Below are 19,019 nucleotides of genomic sequence, written 5' to 3' on the forward strand. Positions count from 1 at the left end.
TCCCTCTCTGGATCTCGTTTCTAAGTTTCTGTTTCTTTCTGGGTCTCTGTCCCCTTCTCTGGGCTCATCCTCTCTCTGGGTCTCCTTTTCTGGGTCCCCCCAACCCTTTAATCCCTGTTCCCTCTGCAGTTCTGTCTTTCTCGGGGCTCCTCAATGGCCTGTCTTCCTGCCTGGTTCTGAGCTTCCTGTTGTGCAGTCTGCCCCGCACCCCTTCTAGTCGGGTCTTTGTTCTCCAGCCTGCTGTCCAGACCCCAGTGGTCATTCAGGAGTAAGGGGACCTTCCTTGGTGTCAGAGAGTGAAGATGTGTTCATGTGGGGGGAGAGGCTGGTGCCCGAGGGCGGGGCTTCTTGGCCCCAGATTAGGCAGTGACTTTGACACGAAGTTGAAGCACCTTAAGCCCTATGTCTCCTTTATATGGAAACCTTAAGCTGCTCTCGCAGGTCAGCTGGAGGGGCGGGCCGCGGGCTCGGGATCCTTCTCCCTCCCACCTGTCTTTGCAGGGAGGGGGGGGTGCCCTGAGCCCAAGGGACATTCACCAGCCTGGAGCTGGGCCACGTGGGGGCAGGCAGGGTCCCCTGGAGGTGAAGGCTTCAATGCTGTGTTGGGATAGACACAGTCAGTTCTGCCTCGGGGGGGTGAGGTGGCACCCCAGGATTGAGGAGGCAGAGTCTCGGGTCTGAAAGACTCGGAAGGCAAACCAGCTTCCCACTCCAGCCCTGCGTGGGCCCCGCCAGACTCGGTGCTCTCTGAGTCTTCCTAGACTGGAATGGGGTGACGATCTTGATCTCCAGCATCCTGAGCAGTCAAGGTGAGCCGCGGGGTCTGTGGCTCCAGTGGGCAGGCCATGAGCCATCCATGAACGTGGGCCCATCGTCAGCGCTCAGGAGACTCGGCTGTACCCTGGCACTGGGCTTGGGCCCCCCAGAGGCCCGGATGGGGGTTTGGGCTTTGCTAAAGTCTCTCCCGAGCTGAGGGACCTGAGATGGGAATCTGCTCAGTCTCGGATTGCTTTCCTGTGATCATCGGCGGGTAGACCAGGCAAAGGAGTGCCGCCCTGGCCTGGGCCAGGGCAGGGTCAGTGCACACTTATGCCACAACCCTGCTCTTCTTTAGGGGACTAGAGCAGAGGGAGGAATTCAGGGTGGGAGATGCTTCCCACGGAAACCTCGCATCCTGAGCTGAAATCCACACCTTTGTGTGACCAGCCTTGCCTGTCCCAGGAGAATGGTCGCTGACGTCCAGGGAGTTGGTGGTATGGTGCTAGACACAGCCCAGTGGTCCATTCTAACCTGAGCCTCAGCTTTGCATCTGTGAAGTGGGCCTACTGAACTGTATGATAGGGCTGTCCAGGAGGCCAGGGGCAGCCATGCAGAGCTCCCTGGGGAGATCCTGCTGTTGCCAGACTTTGATAACAACAGCCCTCTCCACTGGAGCCTGTGAAGATCTCCAGAGACTGGTCCGGTAGGCTCACAGTGCAGTACAAAGTGCTTGATGAGAGTCAGAGGTGACATGTGGTGTCCCAGCACCCCCCCCCCCCACTGTTGTTAGCTCGCCTCCCGGTGCTGGGGGCAATGCAGTCGGGGCCCATGCCTGGCCCTGCTGCTCCGTGCCTCCACCCTTGTCAGGCTGCAGGGATTCCTTCCACTTCACAGATGGCAGAACTGAGACTTTGGAAAGAATGTGACCTGCTGCAGGTCATACGACTAGTGAGTGGTCCAGCTAGGCCTCAACCAGGAGCTGCTAATTCAGAAGCTAAGGTCACCAGGCATGTGTGCGCAGGCCTGTGATCCCAGTACTTGGGAGGCTGAGACCAGAGGATCACTGGTTCAAGGCAAGCCTCAGCTATTCAGTAAGGCCCTTGGCAGTTTAGTGAGGCTCTATTTCAAAAAAAAAAAAAAAAAAAGGAGGTGTAGGCCAGAAGTAGAACCCCACTTGGGTTCCATTCCTAGTACCACCGCCAAAGAAAAGGAAAAAGCCAAGGTCTTTTTTTTCTTTTTTTTGGTGTTGCTGGGGATTAAACCCCAGCCCTATCAAGTTATTTTTATTTTTTTTTTGAAACAGGGTCTTGCTAGGTTGATGAATGAAAGTCACTATTTTTTTTTTTTTTTTTTTTTTTTTGCAGCACTGGGGATAGAACCCAGGGGCATTCTACCTTTGAGTTACACCTCACCCCCAGCCCTATCTTTTATTCTTTAGTTTGAACCAGTCTCACTGAGTTGCAAAGGGCCTCATTAAGTAGCTGAGGCTGTCCCTGAACTGCGATCCTCCTGTCTCAGCCTCCCGAATGCTGGGATTACAAGCGTGTGCCACCATGCCTGGCTTGCTCACTATTTTCTGAGCCTATCCTTGAACCTGTGATCCTACTGTCTCAGCCTCCCAAGTACTGGGATTATGAACACACCACCATGGCCCACCTCTTTCAAGTGTGTGGGTTATCCCCATGCCGCAGATGAGCAAACTTTAGGCTCTGGGAAAGCCAGGAGCCCCAGGATAAACCTTGGGTCAGCAACTGAGCCAGAATTAGGCCATGAGTCTCTAGGATAGGAAGGTGCTTCCCCAATTTTATGAAGTTCCAGTTGCCCTATTGGCAACACAGGCTCAATAAAATTGCCCCAGGCTGGGCTCCATAGCTTGCACCTGTAATCACAAGACTTGAGAGGCTGAAAGGAGGGCCCCAGGTTCAATGCCAGCACTGGGTAAATTAGCAAGACCCTGTTTAAAATAAAAACATGAAGGGTTGAAGGTGTAGCTCAGAGGTAGATTGCCCTGCATTGAATTCCTAGTGTTTCCCCTTGCACACACTTAAGGGTTGCCCCGGCTGAGCATGGTGTCACAGGCCTGTAATCACAGTGCTCGGGAGGCTGAGACAGGAACGTAGGTTGAGGCCAGCCTTAGCAACTTTGGCCCTCGGCAACTTAATGAGACCCTGTTTCAAAATAAAAGAAAATGTCTGGGGGTATAGTTCAGAGGTAATACACCCCTGAGTCAATCCCCAGTACCATACACACACACAGTTGCCCCAGACCAGATGGTTAAAACAACCTGTTTTATGTACTTGGTAACAGCTTCATTAGTATATAATTCACACACCAAGCAATTCACCCATCAAAGAGTGCAACCTTAATCTGGGTGTGGTGGTGCATACCTGTAATCCCAGTACTTGAGAAACTGAAACAGGATCACAGGTCCAAGGACACCCTTAGCAAGTAGTGAGACTCTTAACCTAGTGAGACCCTGTTTCAAAATAAAACAGGACTGGGAGAGCCGGGCGTGGTGGTGCATGCTTGTAATCCCCGTGGGAGGCTGAGACAGGAGGATCATGCTAGTTTGAAGCCAGCCTCAGCTGGCTTAAGAGACCCTGTCTCCAAATAAAATATAAAATAGGTCTGGGAGTGTAAACCAGAGGTAGAAGGCCCCTGGGTTCCATCCCCAGTACCACCAAAAAAAAAAAAAAGGACTGGGAGTATAACTCAGAAGTAGAATGCTCCTGGGTTCAATCCCCCAGTACCACAAAAACAAAAGCCCAAAGGGTGCAATGGTAGCACACACCTATAATCCTAGAATTTAGGAGGATCAGGCAGAAGAATCACAGGTTTGAGGCAAGCCTCTGCAATTTAGGAAGAACCTTAGTAATTTAGTAAGACTGATTGAAAAAGAATTGGAAGAGCTAGGGGTATAGCTTAGAGGTAGGATGCCCCTGGGTTCAGTCCCAGTACCAAAAAAATTGTGTAATGGGGGAGGCAACAACAGGAGGATTGCAGGTTCAAGGCCAGCCACAGTAAGTTGGCAAAACCCTATTTTAAAGTAAAAAGTATTGGGGGTGTAGTTCGGAAGTAGAACACCCAGGGTTTAATCCTGAGCAACCAAACAGAAACAAAAAACTGCAGCGGTATTTAGTGTACTCACAGCTGCACAGATATCACTCCACATGTTTTAAAATATTTTCATTACCTCAAAAGAAATACCAGTCGGGCGTGGTGGTGCACGCTTGTAATCCCAGCATTCGGGAGGCTGAGACAAGGATCGCAGTTCGCGGACAGGCTCAGCTACTTAGTGAGGCCCTCTGCAACTTAGACCCTGTTTCAAAATAAAAAGAATAAAAAATAGGGCAGGGGGTGTAGCTCAGAGGTCAAATGCTCCTGGGTTTCATCCCCAAACCCACACACACAAAGAAATACCAAAGAAGGGTGTAGTGGTTTATGCCCTTAATACCAGTACTTGGGAGGCTGAGTTAGGTTCGAGGCCAGCTTCAGCAATTTAATGAAACTCTCAGCAATCTAGTGAGATCCCACTTCAAAATAAATAAAATAGGGCCGGAGGTGTATCTTAGAAATAGAATGCCTCTGGATGCAATGCCCAGTACCACCACCCAAAAAAAAAAAAAAAAAAAATGAATAAAGAAAAGGATGGACAGAAAATCCAGCGCTGGGACTGGTGATGCATACTTATAATCCCAGTACTTGGGAGGCTGAGACAGGAGGATTACAGATTTGAGATGAGGCTTAGCAATTTATCAAGTCTCCACAATTCAGTTAAGACCCTGTTTAAAAATAAAAAGTAAGATAGGACTGGGGCTATAGCTCAGAGGTAGAATGCCCTGGGTTCAATCCCCAGCACCAGGAAAAAAAAAAAAAAGTACTATTTGCATTTAGCCTTCATGCATTCTCCCATATACTTAAAATCATTGCCAGATTACTTCATTTATTTATTGTGGTACTGAGGATGGAACCCAGGGACATTCTACCTCCAAGCTATGCTGCCAGCCCTGTTTTACTGGTCTGTTTTGAAACAGTGTCTCTTTAAGTTGTGGAGGCTGGCCAAGGAACCAGTGATCCTCCTATCTCAGCCTCCCAAATTCTAGGATTACAAGCGCGTGCCACTTCTAGATTACTTCTAAAACCTAATACAATGTAAACGCTATATAAATTCTTGTTAAATGGCATTGCTTGGAGAGTAATGACAAGGAGATAAGGACTGTGTGTGTTCAGTACAGAGGAAACTTTTTTAAAAAATATATCCCATCTGAGTTTGGTTGAATTCACAACACAGAAGCCTCAGATACAGACATGGCACTTTGAGACTGGGTTCTCAGGAAGCTTTAAGGTTGCCAGGTGTGGTGGTGCACGCCTGTAATCTCAGCACTTGGGAGGCTGAGACAGGAGGATCGCAGGTTTGAGGCCACCCTCAGCAACTCAGCAAGATTCTTGGCAACCTAGCAAGACCCTGTTTAAAAAAAAAAAGTGGGGGCTGGGGTGCCCCTGGGTGGTTCAAGCTCCGTACCAAAGAAAAGAAAAAGTGCTTTCAAGGTTCATCTCTGTTGTTCCATCTATTAGTATTATTTATTTATTTATTGTGGTAGTGGAGGTGGAACTTGAGGGCTTTTCTACCTCTGGGCTATACTCCAAGACCTATTTATTTGGAGACAGGGTTTCACTAAGTTGCTGAGAGCCTCACTAAGTAGCTGAGGCTGGCTTTGAATCTGTGCGATCCTCCTGTCTCAGCCTCCCAAGCGCGGGCATTACAAGCATGTGCCACCACGCCCGGCTTTATTAGTACTTTTTAGTTTCTTTTCTTTTTTTCTTTTGCGGGTCTGGGGATGGAACCCAGGGGCATTCAACCTCCGAGCTACACCTCCTGCCCTCTTTTTTATTCTTTTAATTTTTTTTTTTTTTTTTTGTGTGTGTGTGTGTGTGTGGTATTGGGGTTCCTGGAAGCCCTTCTACCTCCGGGCTACACTCCCAGATCTATTTTTATATTTTTATTTAGAAAACAGGGTCTCTTAAACCAGCGCGGCTGACTTCGAACCTGCACAATCCTGTCTCCGCCTCCCAAGCGCGGGGATTACAAGCGTGCGCCACCACGCCTGGCTTTTATTCTTTATTTTGAAGCAGGGTCACACTAAGTTGCAGAGGGCCTCACTAAATAGTAGCTGAGGCTGTCCGTGAACCGCGATCCTCCGTTCTCAGCCTCCTGAATGCTGGGATTATAAGCGTGAGCCACCATGCCTGGCTTTCTTTTTCTTTTTTTAAATAGTATTCTGTGGAGAAGTGTACCACTTTTTTTGTGTGTGTGTATGTGGTAATGGGGATGGAACCCTGGGGCTTTCTACCCCTGGGCTACACGCCCAGACCCATTTTATATTTTATTTGGAAACAGGGTTTTACTAAGTTGCTGAGAGCTTCACTAAGTAGCTGAGGCTGGCTTTGACCCTGTGTGATCCTCCTGTCTCAGCCTCCCAAGCACTGAGATTACAAGCGTGGGCCAACCACCACAATACCACATTTTATTAATGCATTCAGTTGATATCTGAGTGTTCCCACCTTTTGGTTTGGGGTGTGTGTGTGTGTGTGTGTGTGTGTGTGTGTGTTACTGGGGATTGAGCCCAGAGGCATTTCACCTCAGACTACACTCCCTGGCCTATTTTACTTTTTATTTAGAAACAAGGTCTCACTAAATTGCTGAATCTGGCCTCAAACCTGGGATCCTCTTCTCTCAGCCTCTCGGGTACTGGGACGACGTATGTGCACCACCTCACCTGCTGTTTCCACCGTTTTAGTTAAAATGTGACTGGTGAGAATTTGTGTGCAAGCTTTGGTGTGGACATTTGTTTTCACATTGGGTGCTAGACACACCTCAGAGTGGAATTGCCAGGTCATATGGTAACACTGTTTAACCACAGAGGCTGTACAATTTGATATTCCTATCTTCAGTATGTGAAGCTCCAATTTCTCCACATTCTCACTAACCCTTCTTACTATCTTTATTATTATTATTATTATTATTATTATTATTATTATTATTATATCTCACTGTTGGGGGAACCTGTTTAACCTTTGGGGGATTTTTTTTGGTGCTGGGGATTAAACCCCAGCAAGCACTTTACCACTGAACCACACCCCGGCCCCTATTTTTTAATTTTTTTATGTTGAGGGTTGAATGCAGAGCTTTGGAAGTGCTAGGAATACGCTTTACTAGTGATTTACACCCCAGCTTCATTGTAGAGGTGTGTGTGTGTGTGTGTGTGTGTGTGTGTGTGTGTGTGTATGGAACACCCAGGGGCATTCTACCTCCAAGCTATACCCCCAGCCCTTATCTTTATTCTTTATTTTGAAACGGAGTCTCACCGAGTTGCAGAGGCCTCACTAAGTAGCTGAGGCTGTCCAGGAACCCAGATCCTCCTTCCTGTCTCAGCCTCCGGAGTGCTGGGATTACAAACATGCTCCAGCCCCCTTGGCTCCTCATTGTCGTTTTAATTTGCATTTCCCTGATAGCCAACCATGTTGAGTAACTTCTCCTGTGCTTGCTGGCCACTTGTATACCATTGGAGAAATGTCTTATTTTACCTTGTGGGGGGGTATTGGGGATTGAACCCAGGGGCATTCTATCTCTGAGTTACATCCTCAGCCCTATTTTATTTGGAAACAGGGTCTTTCTAAATTGTTGAGGGCTTTGCTAAATTGCTAAGACTAGCCGGGTGTGCTGACGCACGCTTCTCATCCCAGCACTTGGGAGGCTGAGACAGGAGGATCACACAGGTTCAAAGCCGGCCTCAGCTACTTAGTGAGGCTCTGTTTCCAAATAAAAATATAAAATAGGTCTAGGAGTATAGCCTGGAGGTAAAAAAAAAAAAAAGCCCCTGGGTTCCCCCCCAGTATCACAAAAATAAATAAATAAATTGCTGAGAGTAGCCTTCAATCAGCCTCTCAAGTACTGGGATTACAGGTGTATACACCATGGCTCCTTTGTGAGTGCTGTAGATTAAACCCAGGCATTCTACAGTTGAGCTACACACATGTGCTGTGTGTGTGTGCGCGCATGCGTGCTGTACAGGATATTCGACTCAGAGGCATTCTACCTCCAAGCTACATCCCCAGCCCAATTTTTAAATTTCTTATGTGGAAACAAGGTCTCCTTAGGTTGCTAAGAGCCTAAGTTGCAGGAGCTGGCTTGAACCTGGGATCCTCCCGTCTCAACCTTCCAAGTACTAGGATTAGAGGTGTGTGCCATCATGTCTGGCTTCCTATTTTATATTTTATTTGGAAAAAAGGTTTCCATAATTTTCTGAGAACCTCTCTAAATTGCTGTGGCTGGCTTTGAACCTGCAATTCTCCTGTCTCAGCCTCCCAGGATTATTGGTGCCTGGTTTTCTTTTGCATTCATTTATTTAATGTATTTATTTATTTATTTATTTATTTGTAATAGGTATTGAACCTAGGGGAATTCTACCTCCAAGCTATACCCAAAGACCTTTTTATTTTTTTATTTTTTATAGTAGTGGGGATTGAACTAGAGACATTCTATCTTCTTCAAGCTATATGCCCAGCCCGATTTTATTTCTTATTTGGAAACGGGATCTCACTCGGTTGATCAGAGTCTCACTACTTAATGAGGCTGTCCTCAAACCTGCAATCCTCCTGTCTCAGCCTCCGGCATAGTACTGGGCCACCATGCCCAGCTTTTATTTTTTATTTTGAAACAGGGTATAGCTCAGTTGCTGAGGTCCTCACTAAGTTGTTGAGGTCCTTTGCCTACATTTTTTATATATTTATTTTTAGTGGTACTGGGGATTGAACCCAGAGGCATTCTGCCTCTGTGATATGCTTTTTTTTTTTTTTTTTTTTGCTATACTGTGGATTGAATTTAGGGGCACTCTGCCTCCGAACTATGCCCCCAGCCCTATTTTTTATTCTTTATTTTGAAACAGTGTCTCACTAAGTTGCAGAGGGCCTCAATAAGTATCTGAGGCTGGCCATGAACCTGCAATCCTCCTGTCTCAGCCTCCCAACTTCTGGAACTACAAGCGTGCACTACCACGCCCAGCTGCCACCCTATTTATTATTATTTATTATTTTATTATTAATAATAATATTCTTTGTGGTACTGGGGATTAAACCTAGGGGCATTCTACCTCCAAAGACACCCCCAGCCCTATTTTTATTCTTTATTCTGAAACAGAGTCTCACTGAATTGCAAAGGGCCTAAGTGTCTCAGCTTCCCAAATGCTGGGATTACAAGCACGTGCCACCACACCCAGCATTTTGTTTTGTTTTGTTTTTTTACAGGTCTGGGGATGGAACCCAGGGCCATTCAACCTCCGAGCTACACCCCCTGCCCTATTTTTTATTCTTTATTTTGAAACCGGGTCTCACTGAGTTGCAGAGGGCCTCACTACATACCCAGCATTTTATTATTGAGATAGGGTTTTGCTAGGTTGATGAAAGTCTCACTACTTGCTGAGGCTATCATCAAACCTGCAATCAGCCAGTCTCAGCTTCCCAAGTTTTAGAATTATAGATGAGCATCATCATACCCGCTTATTTATTTATTTATTGTGTGTGTGTGTGTGTGTGTGTGTGTGTGTGTGTGTGGTATTGAGATTTACCCAGAGCATTCTATAGACCTTTGAACCACATTCCCCAGCCTGATTTTATTTATTTTTGCAGAACTGGGGTTTGAATCCAGGGGCATTTTACTACACCCCTAGCTGTTCTGTTCCGTTTCCTTCCTCCCTCCCTCTCTTTCTCCTCCTCCTTCTCTTCTTCCTCCTCCTCCTCCTTCTTCTCCCCCCCCCTTCTCTCTTTCTCGCAGTACTGGGGATGGAACCCAGGGGCATTCTACCTCCGAGCTACTCCCCCAGCCCTATTTTTTAGTCTTTTTTTTTTTTTTTTTTTGGAAACAGGGTCTCACTGAGTTGCAAAGGGCCTCATTATGTAACTGAAGCTGTCCACCAACTGTGATCCTCCTGTCTCAGCCTCCCAAATGCTTGGATTACAAGCATGTGTCACCATGCCGGGCTTAATTCTTTATTTTTAAACAGGGTCTTACTAAGTATCTGAGGCTGGCCTCAAACCTGCGATCCTTCTATCTTAGCCTCCTAAGTACTGGGATTACAAGTGTGCATCTGACTCCAGTTTTATTTACTGATTGATTTTCAGTACTGCAGATGGAACCCGGGAGCATTCTACCTCCAAGCTACACCCCCAGCCCTATTATTCTTTCTTTCTTCCTTTCTCTCTCTCTCTTTCTTTCTTTACTTACTTACTTACTTACTTACTTACTTACTTACTTACTTATTGTATGGGTCTGCAGATAAAACTCAGGGCAGCTACACCTGCTGCCCTATTTTTTATCCTTTACTTTGAAACAGGGTTTCACTAAGTGCAGAGGGCCTCACTAAACAGCTGTGGCTGTTGGCAAACCACTATCCTTAGGTCTCAGCCTCAGGTCTCAGCCTCCCGAATGCTGGGATTACCTGCGTGAACCACTACGCCTGGCTTATTCTTTATTTTTTGAAACAGGATCTCACTGAGTTGCAAAGGCTCACTAAGAGCTGAGGTTGTCAATGAACCACGATCCTCCCGTCTCAGCCTCCTGAATGCTGATTACAAGAGTGCGCCACCACACTTGGCCTACTGGTTTTATTTTTTGAAACAGCCTGGCTAGATTGCTGAGAGTCTTCAGTACTTACTGAGCCTGTCTTGAAATCGCGTGTGTGTGTGTGTGTGTGTGTGTGTGTGTGTGTGTGTGTTGCTGGGGATTAAACCCAGGGGCATTCTACCTCTGAGCTACACTCCAGCCTGATTTTTTATTTTTTATTTTGAAACAGGGTCTCACTAAGTTTCAAAGGGCCTCACTAAGTAGCTGAGGCTGGCCACAAACCTGTGGTCCTCCTGTCTCAGCCTCCCAAATGCTGGGATTACAAGCGTGCATCACCACACCCAACTTTTGCCTTCTTTTAAGTTGGAGAATCTGTCTTTTTAGGAGTTGCCAGTGCTCTTTATATATTTTAGAAAACATAATTTGCAACTGTTTTCCCCCATTTGGTAGGTTGTCTTCACCTTTTTTTTTTTTTTTTTTTTTTGGTACTGGGTTTGAACTCAGGGGCCTTCTACCTCCAAGCCACACCCACAGCCCTATTTTTTATTCTTTTTTTTTTTTTTTTTCTTGGTGGTACTGGGGATGGAACCCTTCTACCTCCAGGCCACACTCCCATACCTATTTTATATTTTATTTGGAAACAGGGTCTCTTAAGCCAACAAGGCTGGCTTCAAACCTTAGCGATCCTCCTGTCTCCACCTCCCAAGTGCGGGGATTACAAGCACTGGCCACGAACCTGTGATCCTCCTGTTTCAACTTCTCAAGTACTGGATCACAAGTGTGGTGCCACCACGTTCCACTGAACCCAGGCGCATTCTGACAGAGCTACCCTCCCAGCCCGTTTTTATTTGTTTGTTTATTCAGTGGTAATGGGGAATGGAACCCAGGGACATTCTACCTCTGAATCTCAGCTCCAAGCTATACCCCCAGCCCTCTTTTTTATTCTTTATTTTGAAACAGGGCCTCACTAAGGTCCAGAGGGCCTCACTAAATAGCTGAGGCTGTTCTTGAACCTGTGATCCTCCTGTCTCAGCATTCCAAGTACTGGGATTACAAACGTGCCACCATGCCCGGCAGCCCTTTTTATTTTGAAATAAGGCTTTAAGTTGCTAAACATCTCACTAAATTACTGAGGCTGGCCTCAAATCTGTGATCCTCCTCTCTCAGCCACCATGCCCAGCTTGTCTTTATTTATATATATTTTTTTCAGAACTGGGAATGAAACCCAGGGTCATTCTACCTATGAGCTATACTCTCAGCCCTATTTTTAACTATTTTGAAACAGGGTCTCACTGAGTTGCAGAGGGCCTCACTAAGTAGCTGAGGCTGTCCGCGAACCGCAATCCTCCTGTCTCAGCCTCCCGAATACTGGGATTACAAGTGTGTACCACCATGCCTAGCTTGTCTTTTTTTTTTTTTTTTTTTGCAGTACAAGGGATGGAACCCAGTGGCATTATACCTTTAAGCTACACCCCCAGCCCTTTTATTTATTTATTGTTTTGGAAACAGGATCTCACTGAGGGCTTCGTTAAGTAGCTGAGGCTGTCCCCAAACCATGATCCTCCTGCTTCACTTTTTTTTTTTTTTTTTTTGGTGGTACTGGGGTTCCTGGAAACCCTTGCCTCCGCCTCCCAAATGCCAGCTTCACTTTCTTTTTTTGCGGGTCTGGGGATGGAACCCAGGGGCATTCTACCTCCGAGCTACACCCCCTGCCCTATTTTTTATTCTTTATTTTGAAACCGGGTTTCACTGAGTTGCAGAGGGCCTCACTAAGTAGCTGAGGCTGTCTGCAAACTGCAATCCTCCAGGTCTCAGCCTCCCGAATGCTGGGATGACAAGCGTGGGCCACCACGCCCGGCTCAGCTTCACTTTCTTGATAGTGTCCTTTGAAGCACAAAATTGTTTCTTTTTTCCTTTTTCTTTTTTTAAACTGGAGCCCAGGGGCATTCTAACTTCTAGCTACACCCCAGCCTTTTAGTTTACTTTTAAACTTATTTTGAAACAGTCTTGGTAAATCCCAGCTTCCTTAGATGTGATCATGAGCAAGGTCCCTAAACGTCCTGTACCTCTGTTTCCTCACCTATAAAACGGTGATGATAATGTCTACTCAAAAGTTTGTTCTGGCCAGGCATGGTGACACACGCTTATTAAAGGCCAGTTCCTGTCATTTAGCGAGGCCTTCAGCAATTTAGTGAGACCCTATTTTATCCTCTGTGTGTGTGTGTGTGTTACTGAGGATTGAGCCCAGGAGCATTCTGCCTCTAAGCTATGTCCTAAGACCTATTTTATTTTTTATTTGGAAACAGAGTCTCACTGTGTTAATAAGTTGCACTACTTGCTGAGGTTGCCCTTGAGCCTGCAATCCTCCTGTCTCAGCCTTTCAAGCTGAGATTACAAGCATGTGCCACCACGCCCGGCATGAGATCCTATTTCAGAATAAAACAGGGCTCAGCATGGTGTCACACGCTTGTAATCCCAGCATTTGGGAGGCTGAGATGGAAGGATCACGGTTCACAGACAGCCTCAGCTACTTAGTGAGGCCCTCCACAACTTAGTGAGACTCTTTCAAAATAAAGAATAAAAAATAGGGCAGGGGGTGTAGCTCAGAGGTACAATGCCCCTGGGTTCCATCCCCATACCTGCAAAAATAAATTAAATACATAAATAAACAAACAAACAAATAACAGGGCTGATGGTGTCGCTTAGAGGTAGAATGCCCCTGGGTTCAATTCCCAGTTCAAAAAAAAAAAAGTTATCCCTGAGACTCACATAAAGTGTTTACCACAGTGTCTGTGTTACACAAAACTAGTACAATTCATCTGACACTTGTGTACACTGTAAATGTGGTGTTACGTGCCTGCTGTAATGATGGCAGTCGTCCCTACTGCTCTGCAAGCCCCTTTCTCACTGCACTGTAGAGGCCAGATGACGCCACCAAGGCCCAACAGCACGCTGCGGGTTCGCAGCCAGCCTGAGCTACTTAGGCCCTCCACAACTTAGTGAGACCCTCTTTCAAAATGGAGAATCAAGCCCGGGGTGGTGGCCCACACTTGTAATCCCTGCGCTTGGGAGGCGGAGACAGGAGGATCATGCAGGTTCGAAGCCAGCTGCGCTAGCTAGCGTAAGAGACCCTGTTTCCAAATAAAAAAGTATAAAAATAGGTCTGGGAGTGTAGCCTGGAGGTAGGAGGGCTTCCGGGAACCCCAGTACCACAAAAAAAGAGAGAGGGGGGGAGGGAGAGAGGGAGAGAATAAAATAGGGCTGAGGGTGTAGCTCATAGGTAGAATGCCCCTGGGATCAATCCCCAGTACCACCCCCCCCCAAAAAAAAAAATCAAGTGCAAAAAATACCTCTGCAGGGCGTGGTGGGTGGCACACCCTTGTAATCCCAGCACTTGGGAGGCTGAGACAGGAGGATCACGCAGGTTCGAAGCCAGCCTCAGCTACTTAGTGAGCCTCTCAGCAATTTAGTGAGACCCTGTTTCCAAATAAAATATAAGAGAGGTCTGGGGGTGCAGCTCAGGGGTAGAAAGCCCCTGGGTTCCACCTCCAGTACCACCAAAAAACAAAACAAAAAACCCACAACCCTGCAGACTTCATATAAAAGGTCTTGGCCAGGAGCCTCCCGGAGCTGGCTGCTGACGCCCCGCCCGTCTCTTCCCCGCAGGTTCGGGGCGCCCGCCCCCCAGTAGGCCAGGCGGAGGGGGTCCCCCCGCCCGATGGGCCTGGCCAGGGCCCTGCGCCGCCTGAGCGGCGCCCTGGACCCCGGGGACGGCCGGGCGGGCGACGAGGAGGAGGCCGGGCCGGGGCTGTGCCGCAACGGCTGGGTGCCGGCGCAGGCGGCGGGCCGGCGGCGCGGCCGCTTCGTCAAGAAGGACGGCCACTGCAACGTGCGCTTCGTGAACCTGGGCGGCCAGGGCGCGCGCTACCTGAGCGACCTGTTCACCACGTGCGTGGACGTGCGCTGGCGCTGGATGTGCCTGCTCTTCTCCTGCTCCTTCCTCGCCTCCTGGCTGCTCTTCGGCCTGACCTTCTGGCTCATCGCCTCGCTGCACGGGGACCTGGCCGCGCCGCCGCCGCCCGCGCCCTGCTTCTCGCAGGTGGCCAGCTTCCTGGCCGCCTTCCTCTTCGCGCTGGAGACGCAGACGTCCATCGGCTACGGCGTGCGCAGCGTCACGGAGGAGTGCCCGGCCGCCGTGGCCGCCGTGGTGCTGCAGTGCATCGCCGGCTGCGTGCTGGACGCCTTCGTGGTGGGCGCCGTCATGGCCAAGATGGCCAAGCCCAAGAAGCGCAACGAGACGCTGGTCTTCAGCGAGAACGCCGTGGTGGCGCTGCGCGACCACCGCCTCTGCCTCATGTGGCGCGTGGGCAACCTGCGCCGCAGCCACCTGGTGGAGGCCCACGTGCGCGCGCAGCTGCTGCAGGTGCGCGGCGGGCGGGCGGGCCGGGCGGGGGGAGGCGAGCCCCTTGCCCTAAGCAGCCCAGGGCTCCTGCATCCTTCGGTGTGTACGCTGGGGATGGGTGGATATTGGTAGTCTCCGCCAGGCCTGGTGGCGCACGTCTGTCATCCCAGTGCTTGGCAGAATGAGACGGGAGGGTCTCAGGTTTGAGACCAGCCTCAGCAGTTTACCGAGATCCTTGGCCACTTAGCGAGACCATTTCAAAAGTAAAAAAAAATAAGCTGGGCATGGTGGTGCACGCTTGTAATCTCAGCAGTTGGGCAACTAAGACAGGAAGGTCGCACGTTCGTAGCCAGCCTCAGCAACTTAGAATAAAATAGGGTTGGGGGTGTAACTCAGAGATAGAATACCCCTGGGTTCTATCCCCAGTACCACAAATAAATAAACCCTAAATAAATAAACAAATAAAGCAAGCTAGGGATGTTGCTTGGAGGTAGAATGCCCCTGGGATCAATTCCTAATACTCTCCCCCTAAATTGAGAGTTAAACCCCACCTACTTCTAGGTCCCTATCCACCATGCCACCTCCCAACAGATTTCTGGAAAAGACAGTGTTCTTCCAGGTCAAGAATTCCATTGTCTCAAACTGCCAGGGTTGGAGGTAGGGGCTTATTTACTTGATTGCACTGATAACCCCAAGAGGCTGCTGGGAGTTGTAGTTCCCACCACCATCTACCCTTCTCCCAGCCTCAGCCCAGAGAATTAAGTGTCTCTAATGGAGCCAAGGCAGCTGCTGCCCCACAGTTTGTTGTGCACTGGGATATCTGAGCCATTTGAATACAGTTCTGGATCACAAAGTCCCCTCCCTCAGGGTTCTGAGGGAGCTGCTAACCCAGGGGCTGCTGAGAGTGCTAGCTCTGTCTTGTGGCTGAGAAGCTAGACTCAAGAGGGCTTCCTGGCCTCTACCCTCCTCGCAGGGGGCTGGTGAAAAAGACTATAACCCTGCGCTGGGGATTGAAGTCTCTGGCCCACAGGCCTGAGAACTGAGCCCTGGCCTCCTGGGGCCCACGTCTCCACAATCCCAGGGGCCTGCCACAAGTCATAAGCCACTTTCTGAAAATTGTACCCTGAGACATGCAATCCCCATCACCCGAAAATAAACCAAAAACAAACAAAAACATCTAGCGGCATGTAGTGGCCCATGCCTGTAATCCCAGTACTTAAGAGGCTGAGCCAGGACCCTATAGGGCTGGGGATGTGGCTCAGAGGTAGAATACCACTGGGTTCACTCCCCAGTACTATCACTTTAAAAAAAAAAAATCTCTGGCTGGGCGTGGTGGCGCACGCTTGTAATCCCCGTGCTTGGATGGCAGAGACAGGAGGGTCGCATAGGTTTGAAGCCAGCTGCGCTGGCTTAAGAGACCCTGTTTCCAAATAAAAATATAAAAAAATAGATCTTGGAGTGTAGCCTGGAGGTAGAAGGGTTTCCAGGAACCCCAGTACCACCAAAAAAAAAAAAAAAAAAAAAGTCTCTGCAGACTAGAGTACTCCACCAGAGCGTCAAGTCCCCTGCCCCAGTATCCCAAGGCTCTTGGGAACTGGAGCCCACAGCCTCTGCCAGCGAGGCATGGATGCTCAGGTCTAGACCCAAGTGGGGCCTGTCCTCAAGCCACAGGAAGCCCCTAGGTCTCAAGTTCACTTAAGCCCAGGCCTCCAGAAACAGAGATCTGCCCCTAGTGTCCCTTTGCTACAGTGGCTCATGGAGCCATCTGCAGTGCATGGGAGCCCCGGACCCTAGATTGTCATACCTCCCTTTTTTATCCTGGTCTTTTTCTGTGGCCTTACATTGAAAGCCATTTTTTCTATCCCTCTTCCCCTTCCCCAATCTTCTGTTGTCTCGGATTTCCCGTCTTGCTGCTTTCTGTGGTTCTGCCATTATCGCTCTGTCCCTCTTGCTGTCTCCTCTTTCCCTCTACTCCTCTCCCTTGGTTTCTATCCCCAAACCCTGGGTATCTCTCCTTCTCTCTCATCTCTGGGTCTCTGCCTCCCCATCTTCCCTCCTGGGCCTCTCTGGGTCTCTGTTCCACCTTCCTGCCCTGTCTCTCACCCCTTCTGCTCTTTGCTCTTTTCTTTCTCTGCCTCTGTTCCTTCTCTCTCTGTCTCTGTCTGAATTCACATCTGGGCTCCCCGCTCTCCGGCTCTGGCTCCCCACCTTTTGCTACAGCCTCGCGTGACCCCGGAGGGTGAGTACATCCCGCTGGACCACCAGGATGTGGACGTGGGCTTTGATGGCGGCACCGACCGCATCTTCTTGGTGTCTCCCATCACCATAGTGCACGAGATCGACTCTGCCAGCCCTCTGTATGAGCTGGGACGTGCCGAGCTGGCCCGCGCCGACTTCGAGCTGGTGGTCATTCTTGAGGGCATGGTTGAGGCCACAGCCATGACCACGCAGTGTCGCTCATCTTACCTGCCTGGTGAGCTACTCTGGGGCCACCGCTTTGAGCCAGTCCTTTTCCAGCGTGGCTCCCAGTATGAGGTCGACTATCGCCACTTCCATCGCACTTACGAGGTCCCAGGGACACCTGTCTGCAGCGCCAAGGAGCTGGATGAACGGGCAGAGCGGGCTTCCCACAGTCCCAAGTCCAGCTTCCCCGGCTCCCTGGCTGCGTTTTGTTATGAGAATGAACTTGCTCTGAGCTGCTGCCAGGAGGAAGATGAGGAAGAGGAGACCAAAGAGGGGCCTGGGGCTGAGACAGAAGATGGAGCTGCCAGCCCCCGAGTGCTCACACCAACCCTGGCACTGACCCTGCCCCCGTGATGTGAGCTGATGTTCCCTTTCCCTACTTGTGCCCCCGCTTCCCAGAGGTAGCAAGATGGAGAGCTCAGGCCCTCTGCTGGGATGGGGGCAGGTGTCGCCCAAGACCAACAGGCCTACCAGTTCATCAGTAGCCGGTGAGGTTCTGCCATGCCTGGTAAACCCACCACAAATATACTGGACCTTAATCCCTCAGTTTCTGTGCTTCCTCCGCATACCCCTTCAAGAGCTCAATTCCTGAGTCTTGCCAGAGCCAAGGGGTCCAGAATCCCTGACCCAAGAGGCAAAGACTGGTGGTTCTAAATTCCTCTGCATGGCTGATTGAGCAGGGTCAGAAATCAATGGCAGAGACACCTCTGAAGAGGAAGATGGCAGTTCCTCGATAGCAACAGAGAGCAAGAGCCTGTAGGTCTAGGTGGACCTAAGACTGTTGCTTCTTGACTCGGGCAACTGAGAAGCAAATCATTTGTTTTAGACCACCTCAGGAGGGAAGGCAGGGGAACATGCCCCAGTATTCAAGACCACCTGGTCTGACCAGAGCTAGAGAACGGGTGACTGCGTGACAAGAGAAGATGTCGCGGTTCCAGAAACCCAGGAGTTAAGATCCTGCGCATCTAGGTTGACCACAGAGGCGGACACTGGTGACTCCAGAACAGACTGAATGACTCCAGGGACTACAGGGTTATGTTTCTAGAACTCACAAAAATGATGACAAGTCTGTGGGTTTAGAAGGGTCAAAGTGACCGATTGTAAGTTCTTGATATTAGAGAACTCCAAGCTGCTGGTTAGAGAGCATCCGGCTGAGGGGACAGGCCCCGCTTGTAAACCACGTTTATGTTTGAAGTGCCATTCTAGAATGTCCAAAGGAATCGGGATTCTGTGGCTCTCGACGGGTCCCAGAGTCAGGGGAGGAGTGGTGATTCTAGATGCCTGCGATTTGCTGGTCCCAGTTGACCAATGGAGTTAAGAATCATGATGATCCTAGATGGCTTCTTGTGGTTCTGTAATGCCAAAAGGAATCAAGTCTCTAGGAATCCACAGTGTCCATCCCCAAAGCCTGGAGGTGCTCATCCCCTCTGGATGGGTTGCTGGGAAGTTCAAGGAGGTGGCTCAAGACTGGAGTAGTAGCATTCTGGGCCGTCCTGGCAGGCGAGGGCTCAGGTGAGACCTTGGAGGTCACAGGGCTAATTAGTGGGCAAGAGAAGGGGTAGGCCCAAGACCGGTGAGTCTAGAATGTTCTGGAATACTACACCTAGTGATATGAGTCTATTTCTTAAAGATGTTACACATATGTGTATTATATATATATGAATATGTATAATATAAATACAGATATCTATCTATTTTTTCTTTTGGCTTCTACAGCAAGGTTAGCAACTGCAGTTGGGCTAATGGGAATGGAATCCTTGTCAAGGGCCCAGGAAG

At 49.2% G+C, this 19,019-nt stretch overlaps 1 protein-coding gene across 1 annotated transcript; it reads left to right on the forward strand.

Annotated features, from left to right (window-relative positions):
• Window positions 1-14,096: 14,096 nt before the first annotated feature.
• KCNJ14 (potassium inwardly rectifying channel subfamily J member 14) lies at window positions 14,097-17,597 on the forward strand (the record flags this gene model as incomplete). The annotated part of the gene is made up of 2 exons (XM_080704271.1): window positions 14,097-14,801; window positions 17,001-17,597. 2 exons carry the CDS (start codon window positions 14,097-14,099, stop codon window positions 17,595-17,597), a joined length of 1,302 nt encoding a protein of 433 aa, XP_080560397.1.
• Window positions 17,598-19,019: the final 1,422 nt, after the last annotated feature.

The sequence above is a fragment of the Muscardinus avellanarius genome (genome assembly GCF_963383645.1).
Source record: "Muscardinus avellanarius genome assembly, chromosome: 10".
NCBI classification, from domain to species: Eukaryota; Metazoa; Chordata; class Mammalia; order Rodentia; family Gliridae; genus Muscardinus; species Muscardinus avellanarius.